This window comes from Vigna umbellata, chromosome 3, assembly GCF_029865625.1.
Source record: "Vigna umbellata cultivar VRB3 chromosome 3, Vumbellata_1.0, whole genome shotgun sequence".
Classification (NCBI taxonomy): Eukaryota; Viridiplantae; Streptophyta; class Magnoliopsida; order Fabales; family Fabaceae; genus Vigna; species Vigna umbellata.
This window is the reverse complement of record NC_142167.1, coordinates 52,568,640-52,578,168: the sequence shown is the minus strand read 5'-3', so window position 1 is coordinate 52,578,168 and position 9,529 is coordinate 52,568,640. Positions and strand designations below refer to the sequence as shown.

Genomic DNA, 9,529 nt, shown 5'->3' with positions numbered 1-9,529 from the left:
CATGAGTTAAACAACCTAGTGTTAAATCACTTATGATTATCCAAAAAAAAAAAAAGTGTTTTTCAAAAAAGTACAAATTGAAAGCTCTTTTAGAGAGGATTTAGATCAATACAAACTATACATGGACAAACTTGTTACAAAGAATTTTTCTCAAAGGCTATAGGATGCAACAACAAGAGCATTTTACCAGTGTGATAATATATGCAGTTAAGATTACTTTCTTCTCTTCATGCGGTCTTCTTTATATAGGAAACTTCAAGAAAGATCTGTTATAAAAAACATTGTTTTGATGTACGAGGTCAGATACTATGTTGTTTTTGTAGAGACAATTGTTCTGCTTGTACTGATTGGGCAGACAGAAAGCATTGAAGAAACATTCCCATAATGTCTTTGTATCTCTTAACGTTCTTCTGAATCAATGCAAGACTTTTGAATAAAGCATTTGTGTTTTATCCAACTAAATCATCACAATTGTCCCAAACTATCACAACTTGATCCATTTGTTGTTTTTAGAGTAATACTTGATTCAATTTGGTTTTTGGGTTTTTTGTTTTAGTTATAACCAGTTTGCAAACAGATATTATGTTTTACTAACCTATTTTTGAATTAGATTTTTGTTTTCACCACAATCATGATGAAACACATGGTCATTTACATTCTAAGAATAAAATGTAGGAGAAGATACTAAAAATCAAAGGAATGATACTTATCAAAGAAAATCATCTAAGAGAGGTCTTTACTTCCAACATTTTAAGGTACCCATAAAGTTAATTTTAAGTAATTAATGGATTATTACTTTGCAAACTATCTTAAATTCATTTTTGGGGTGATTTTACGATATATTATGCATGCTTTGATATAATTTAAAGGAGCTTGATAAGAGTGTGGAAGTTATGTGATAAGACTTTTTATGTGTAAATTTCATGTGATAAGTGTCCACAAAGTATGATCATCATCACTTTTGTTGATGCAATTTTGATGTCTCTGTTTCGCAGTCTCCAATTTTTTTTTTGTTGTTGATTCATGTAGTTTTCATAATCTATTATATTTTTTTGTACTTTTGAATTGTACTTACTTTATTTTGACAATGGTAACCTATTCATTATAATCACAAAGAAAGGTGTCATGGAGAGTTGAGGATGAGGATAGAGTTATAAAAAAACTTAACTCCAAATCATCTCATAAACTCCCGAAGATGTTTAAAGAAGCTCGAAGGAAAGGTAAGAAGCCTGATTGGATTAGAGATTTAATTTGGAACAATTTGTTGGAGAATTGAAACATACCTACGTATCAAGAAAAATGTGATACAACTTAGAAAAACCGTGCATTTGAAAAAGGAAGGAGTTTGCATAATGGGGGATCTATCAATGTGCATGACCATGGTTTTCGTTTGGTGTTATATCTTTGTATATTTTCTATTCATTTATGACGTAATAACAATGATTTACTTTATAAATATTTTTGTTTTCAGGAGCTTGGTTGTTGAGTTCATGTTGATGAAATCTTTCAACAAAATCATATATGGGAGGCTATAGAGGATTTTTTTCAATGAATGATCTAGGCAAACACATGTTAGTTTCTACTAAGTTTATTATAGTTTTACACTTTCAATTATTTACTATTTTAACACAAACACTTCTTATTTGAACAGGAAAATTTTCAAATTTTATTTTCGAAAGCATTATTTGAGACTTCAACTATTGGTGTCTCATGATAATATTGTTGACAATTACTTACAACAGACATAAGCATCTTCTAGTCAACAAGTAAATCCAGAGGAGATTACTCAACTAAGAATGCGACTAGCAACTAGTAAGGAGAAAATTTGTCAAATGAATTCTCAATTTCAAATGAAATTTGAAACGATATAGAGTTTTATTGGCGTGATCATCCAATATCTTTCGACTCTGGTAATGACTACACAAAATATTTTCCAACTATCAAATACTAAATAATGGAATCAAATCAGGACAATCAACAACTGCAACAAAGTGATGAAGAACCCCCTAATCCACCTCGTCCTAATTGTGATTAATGTGTTAGGGAACATTGGACTTTATTAATGTTAGGAAATGTTGCTTATATATTATCACATTATTAGATGTTTATGTATTCAAATACTTGTATTCGAATTTTTGACATTGTTAAACTTAGATATGAATATTATATGTTTGAATTATTTGTTTTAACGACTTTTCATATATTATTAATTTTCTAAAATGATCAACTTCAATATCCAAGTATATATAAATTCTTAGATATTAAGTGTACTAGGAAAAAACATTAAAGTTGACAAACACATTACATATAAATGTATCCCTAGATAATTACATATGGATAAATTCGTAGATACGTGAGCTATGACTATTTTTTCTGTAAATAATCCATAAGTAAAATTGCATAACTTACGGATTTTATGAATTAACTTGTATGTAATATGTTTTTTTCTTATAATGATTGTTATTAACACTACCTGTTTCAATAAGTACAATTGAAATATCTTTTTCAATTATAAAAATTGTGAAAAATAAACTCAAACAAAATAGAAGATGAATTTCTAACTGATTGTTTAATTACATATAGTGAGAGAAAGATTACTAAGAAGTTTGATACAGATTCTATCGTTGATAAATTTTGTTATATGAAAAACGATGTGTACAACTTAAATAAGAAGTGTCATGTCTTTATTTTTTGTAATTTAATTTTTATTAATTTTTATTTTCTTTTGAACTCTTTTTTAAATTTATGATTCCGTATAATTATTATTATTATATATATTATATCTCTCTTTTCTCTTCTTAAGTAGGTTAATTCCTTTTTTGAATATTGTAGGGAGAAAAATATAATTATTTCCTTATTATCGAAAATTTAGCCAAGACTATCCAAGTATATCGGCAAGCTTGAGAACAAACCGGCATCGTTTGAGACCCACAAAGGTATAACAACCTAAAATTTTGCAATACTCACACGTGTCAATCTATAATGCACAACTTTATTTGGCATGTATGAATCCTTAGTAATAATAATGTGGAGAGTTATTTCTTTCTCTTCTCTTCTTCCCCTTCCCACAATTATTCCATAACCACCATTGCTTGAAAGCTAGCCAAAATAAAAATGGCAACCCAACCTCAAAATTCAGATCTTACATTCCCACCCGCAGATGTTGTTGGAGAACTTCATCCTGAGACAAACACAAACGTTCAGATTGACCCGACATCTTCTGAGGTTACAGCCTACAAGGAAACGAAGGTACATTTCATCATTTTCATATACAAGAGATCATCACCAACGATTAACATGCTATTGGGATATTATTTTTTTTCTTTTTAGTTAAATATGTCTTTTATTTCTAAATTATTAAAAAAACTATATTTAATCCATGTATTTTATGAAATTCAAGTCATCATTTCCAAAAAAAAACATATGAAGTATTTTTTGTTGGGTCTATAAGGGGGAGGTTCACTGGGGAAGACACAATAACAAATGAAATATGAGTCTAACCATATAAAGGAGGATTAGCACCACTCTTTACTCAAAATCTTAAAATAATGGGTCTTTCATCTTTATACAATGCTCTGCTTTTGACTTAGACTTACACTTGGATTCCCAACTTTTCACGTCACAAAGGAAGTTTTATATAATGATGTTGTTTTTTTAAGAAAGATATTTTCATTGACTTTGCAGAGTGCATGAATTAAATATTTTATAATTTAGTTTAAAAATTAAACTTAATTTTATATAATAGTTTGAAGACGAAAAATATATTTAACATTTTTTTTAATTTCTTAATTATATAATGTCTTTAATTGATTTCAGGCACAAAATGAGGTGAAAGATGAAAAAGAAAAGAAGGATGCATTGCAAACAATAAAATCAGCAATTGTAATTTCAGGCATAGTTGTGGCTTTGGCAGGAGCTGCATTTGCTATAGCCAAGAAATTAAGAGAGAAATGACCCCACCTTTCTCAAGCGATATAGAACATTTAAAGTGATTTAATCAGTTTTAGGATTTATTTTTAGGTCTTCCCATTCTTTCCTTTTTTTTATATGAATTAGTTCCTTTAATTTTTCTGATTTTTGGGTTCAAATAAGTCACACACCCTATAATCCTACTCATAACATGATATCACATATATGTTTTCACAATGTATCCTCAGGATTGACATCTAAGTTCAAGTTATAAAAGCTTACATTCTTTTTCTATTTCTTATTCTTCCTTTCTTTTCGTTATATTAAGTGTTCTGAGTGAATGTAATATTGAATCATCAAATTTGTTCTACACTACAAGATTAACATATAATTAAAAGTGACAAAACGAGTTGCGTGCAAACTTTCCAACTTATTAAAATTTGGTGGATTGAGTTAAAATTTTAACTTGTGAGTCTGTTTTGTTTCATCCTATTTAACCCCCTAAATTAGTATATCAGAATGAACTAATATATCTTTCTTAACTAAAAACTAAAATAAAAAATTTAAGAGATTAATTTTTTATATTATATTACTTTCATAATGAAGTATGTAGTAGTATTATAATTTAAATTAGGCTTATTTTTGGTTTCTTAATTTAAATGAAAATTAAAATTAGTTTTTCTTCAAAATTTTGGACTAATTTAATTTTTTATTTTTAGAACTACGTGAATTTAATCGTTTTAATCAAATTTTATTAAGTATATTTGAGGTTTCAAACGCATTTTTCAACTATCATGGAAGAAAAAATGCATTAAACAATATAAACAATTCAAATACAACTAGCACTAAGAAAACATGTCAAACACTAAACAACTCAAAAGCTGTCATGAAATATGTTTAAAATCAAATAAACTTAACAAAATTTGATTAAAATGACTAAATCGATATAGTTCTAAAAATTAGTAACTAAATTAGTCCAAAGTTTAGAAAATGAATTAATTTTAATTTTCACTAAAATTAAAGAACAAAAAAGATATATAACTCTTTAAATTATTAACACTTATAAATTAAGATTTAATTATTAATTATAATATAATTATTTAACACACCCAACTAAAACACTAAGAGATGGTAACATAAAGTGTCACGTATGTACAACTTAAATATGAATATATTTGACATTAACTAAATATGAAAAAATAAATAAAAATAAAGACCTACTTACAACTATTCAGAATGAGAAAGTAAGCAAACAATATAATAAATAAAAGAACAACAGGAAAGTTTCTTCTAATAATATTGCATAACCTCCTTCAGGGTGTTTTACCATTCTCATTAGCATGTACCTTCCCACATTCGATTATATCAAGTAATACAATAATATAATCCAATCATATCAAATAATAAATAAAACTTAACTAAATAATATATTAATAATATATCAATATCTAAGCAAATATTATAACATACTCTAAATTAGTTGTAATTTCATGATTTTATTAATCACTAACACATATCTGCGTAATAACAAATTTAATAGTGAACATTCCGAAAACAATGATATATTTTATTTATTTTTAACACGTATCTGACTAATCCGAAGAGTCTATAATTTATAAAGAGTATTCACTCAATTTCTTGCATATATATACCTTTTTATACACATATTTTGAGAAATGATATATATTAGCAACAAAATTTAACACTTGCACACGGCTGATGTGACAATTTTTAAATAAACTTATAATTTTTTTTCAAGTTGCTAACCTGGAAACAAAAATTGAATTGAACAGTGTGAGTTCTTCTTTCATTCTTCGTTGTGACTTGAGATTGGAAGTTGCTTTTTCATTTTACTAGTTTCATTGAGACCCGTCATTTTTGTGTTTCTTCATTGTTGTTTTTGGTGTGTTTGTTCCATTGAAACTCATCATTCTCATATTTCTCCATTATTTTGTTATGTCTTCAATTAAATGAAGCAGACGAAAACACCTATGATTTCTTTGTGTAAACGGAAACATCTTTTGCGAGTATATCCTTATTACTTGTTTAATCGACATTCTTGCCTGTCACTGACACACGTTCAGTCTATGGTGACGATTTGGTAGACATTATAGTGTGTTGGTTGAATAGAGTGACTATTTTGGAAAAACAATTGTCAAACCAAACATGAAACATATGTGGGTCACAATAAACAAATAAGTGGGGAGGAGTGTATGAGTTTTTATACATGTTTATGAATCTCTGTTCCAATCAAGGTTTTATGAACAACCAATAGGTCGTATTTCATGTCTACCATGAAGGTCATCACAGCTAACAAATATGAACTCAAAATAATTGAATCAGGTGACTATTTTGCAAAAAAAAAAAACGACCAAACCAAAAATGAAATTTTTATATAGCTTACGAAGTTGTAGTACAATCAATGTTATATGAACAACCAATTGGTTCTACATCCGTAAATACGCGGCACAACTAACCTAGTGACCCATATGAAAGCCTATATAATCCAGTGTTGACTACTTTAGTTGCTTTAAGTATATAGAGCAGGGAGAGAACAAGACCCTCAAACATTTCATAGAAAGATTCACTACAGCAACAACCACGATCTTGGACCTCACTTTGTTTGTGTTCACTCTTTGATTTACGATCTTCAACAGAAACCTTTATCTGAATATCTTTTCATATAGAGGCCAAAAATTATGCATGATCTCAGGGAGTAAGCAACCAAGTACATGGCTATTAAAGAAAATAGGTCAAAGAGAGTAAAGAAGCCCAACACCCCAACAAGAAGGAAGAACAAGAATGAAATCACAGGAAAACACTAAAGGTGGTGAATAATGTTTTTGAAAACTTTTCACAAATAAGCATCTAATGGTTTATAAAAGATATATTGATGGAGATTGCTTTGAGGAGGCTTATTAAATAATAGATGATCTTTCAAATGGGTTGATGAAGCTTCTTTAAAGAGGTGGACTCCATGAACAAAGATGAATGAAGCGGAGGTATAAGATGAAGAGATGTTGATGTTGATGGCTTACAATTTTGGATAGATGTCCCTCTAGGAGGTTAGGACAACCTTGAAGAAGAAAACATGAAGAGGTCTAGAAAAAGACATTTCATAGGTGAGAACTCAAGAAGAGAAGTCTTGCAATTTTGGCAAAATGAATTTATATTCAATCAAGTTATAAAGAAACATACAAGTGTGTGTTTCCTTTTATAGGTAAAGGACTAGGCTAGGACTCAATGCACTTAAAAAGAACTAGAAGCTTCCTATGGCAAGGTGGGAGGAACGGGAGTCTTTCCCCTTAACTACCGTCCACATACAATGTAAGGGAGCCTCCCTTGATGTTGACATCCTTCACACTCTTCTAAACTCTTCCAAGACCCATTTTAGGCGCTACTACTCTTAAACATGTCCTAGGATGCGTTAATCTCCCTTTTTAAGTTACCAAGTCTTCTAAACAAGGACTAAACAAAATGTCTTGGCCAAATACAAGGCCTAAAGAAACTATTTTACATATTTACAAAAGATATTAGGGATAAAAGAATAAGTCTAATAGGTGGTCCTCCACAAAAGATATTAGGGATAAAAGAATAAGTCTAATAGGTGGTCCTCCACAAAAGTAGTGTTCTTAAAGCTCCTTCTTTTCTTCTATCATTTTGACCATGCTTCTTGTAAATGGTCCAAGATGTCTTCTAGATGGTCCTACGTCATATACTTTGTATGAGATGTTTAGATGTTGATTTTTATAGAATGCGTAAATGGAAAACGTTTCAAAGAACAAAGCAATAAAACATAGATTTTATATTAGTTCACTCAACTTGAGCTACATTCAGTTCTTCTTTAATTTGGGTGATATATATTTCCATTTTGCATAGTCGATAATTATTCATTTTTAAGTGTTGTTTGATATTCTGAATTACTAAATTTTAATTTATTTTTTCACTTCTGGATTGGTTAATGAGTAATTTTTTCCTCTTGGAATTAAATAATATGAAACTTTGTCTTTTATAAAGAAATTGTAATGCAGAATATGTTTTGCATTTGTGGTCTGTTGGAAGATCAAAACCTACGAAATTATTATGTGTGTTGTTTCTTCTTACGTTTTTGTCACACTAACATTTTTTCTAAACTCAAAATAGGTAAGGAAAGACAAAGTTCCAATTGCCTAATCTGAATTGGAAAAGATTAGTTTTGGACTAACCAATCTCAAATTGAAAGAGTTACTTTGAATTGGATAATCCATAATGTTAATCAACATAGAAAATAAATAATTCTAGATTGTAAGGTAGAATACTAATAGCTAAAATTTTAAGTTTAAAATTATGTAGTTTAAAATTTTAGATTATATAATCTAGAAAAAAATTCTAAATTTACATATTTTTTAATGAATTGCTTAATCCGGAAAGTTTCAATTGCAAAATTTGAAAAGATTTTACAAAGAGTAAAATGAGAAATTTCAAAATAAGTAAGTGTAGGAAGAAGTTATATGGGTGCAGAAAGAAATACTCAAGAAACTATTGTGAGGGAAACTTTTGGGTTAGACTTTAGAGAATTATCCTTTTAGTTTTAAAACACTTCTTGAAGGACCTCTTTTTGCACACCCAATGCTTTCCTTTTACAACCCCACAAATATTAAAACTCTGTTTTGTCTTTTTAGTTTAGAGTTTTTTTTAATGTACAACCTTGATACTTTTTGAACTATATAATGTAAAAGTAAAAAATGTCTTTTCATTATAAAATTTGAAAACTTTTTTCTATAAAAAAGGTGAATTACAGATTTTACAATTCAAAATAGACTTTTAAATTCTAAAGTATTTTTAAAATTTCACAATCTTAGTATTTTTTTAACTTGATAAAAACTTTTAGAAGGTGTAATTCATAAGGCAATTTTATCTATTGAATTGCACTTGGAAGTCAATTTTTGCATTTTTCATATTTCAAAATATCAAAGATATTTTTATGAAAGAGAAAAACTTTTGGATTGTGTAAGTGAGAGTGTCTTCTGAACTAGGAGTTAGTTCTTCTCCATCATCAAAAGAAGAGAAAAGACTACTTATAACATAGGAGATGACAAAGACTAAGTACATTTTCATCTTTTTACATGCCCTCACACCATTGACTACAAAAAGAAATTCTCAAATTATACTTAGTTTTACTTGTGTCTACTGTTTAACGAGAGCTTCTCCCTACATCACCACCCCCTTCTCCCTACAACTCCCCAAATTATTTTATTTTCAAAGATAGTCTTAGTTAAAATCTTTTTACTTTTACCATTTAGATTTTATATTTTTATTTTAAACCCTAATTCCACCCTCTCTTATTTGTGCAGCCATTACACCCCCATCCCCGCTTCTCTCTCTCACGGATCTCTTCCTCATTTCCGTTTTCTCGCTTCTTCTTCCTCCCCTTTCACTTTTGATTTCCGTTTTCATTTGTCATTCCCATTTCTTCTTCCTTTGCATTTCTGTTTCACTGCTTCCATTGGTCGTTGAGTGGTGGTGTGGAGGAGCATCCAGAAGCAAAGTCCAAGAGCACCATCGAGGAGCAGCATGGAGTAGAGCAGAGTTCTTCATTTCGGCATCCATGTTGGTTTTCTTCACCGCTGTTGATGACTTG

The 9,529-nt window shown here is 29.2% G+C and overlaps 1 protein-coding gene across 1 annotated transcript; it reads left to right on the top strand.

The window, feature by feature from the left end:
• Window positions 1–3,001: 3,001 nt before the first annotated feature.
• On the top strand, window positions 3,002–4,150 carry LOC124825455 (uncharacterized). Its single transcript, XM_047298065.2, has 2 exons — window positions 3,002–3,249; window positions 3,817–4,150. The coding sequence occupies exons 1-2, from the start codon at window positions 3,115–3,117 to the stop codon at window positions 3,952–3,954; spliced, it is 273 nt and encodes a 90-aa protein (XP_047154021.1). The 5' UTR covers window positions 3,002–3,114; the 3' UTR covers window positions 3,955–4,150.
• The last annotated feature ends 5,379 nt before the right edge of the window (window positions 4,151–9,529 follow it).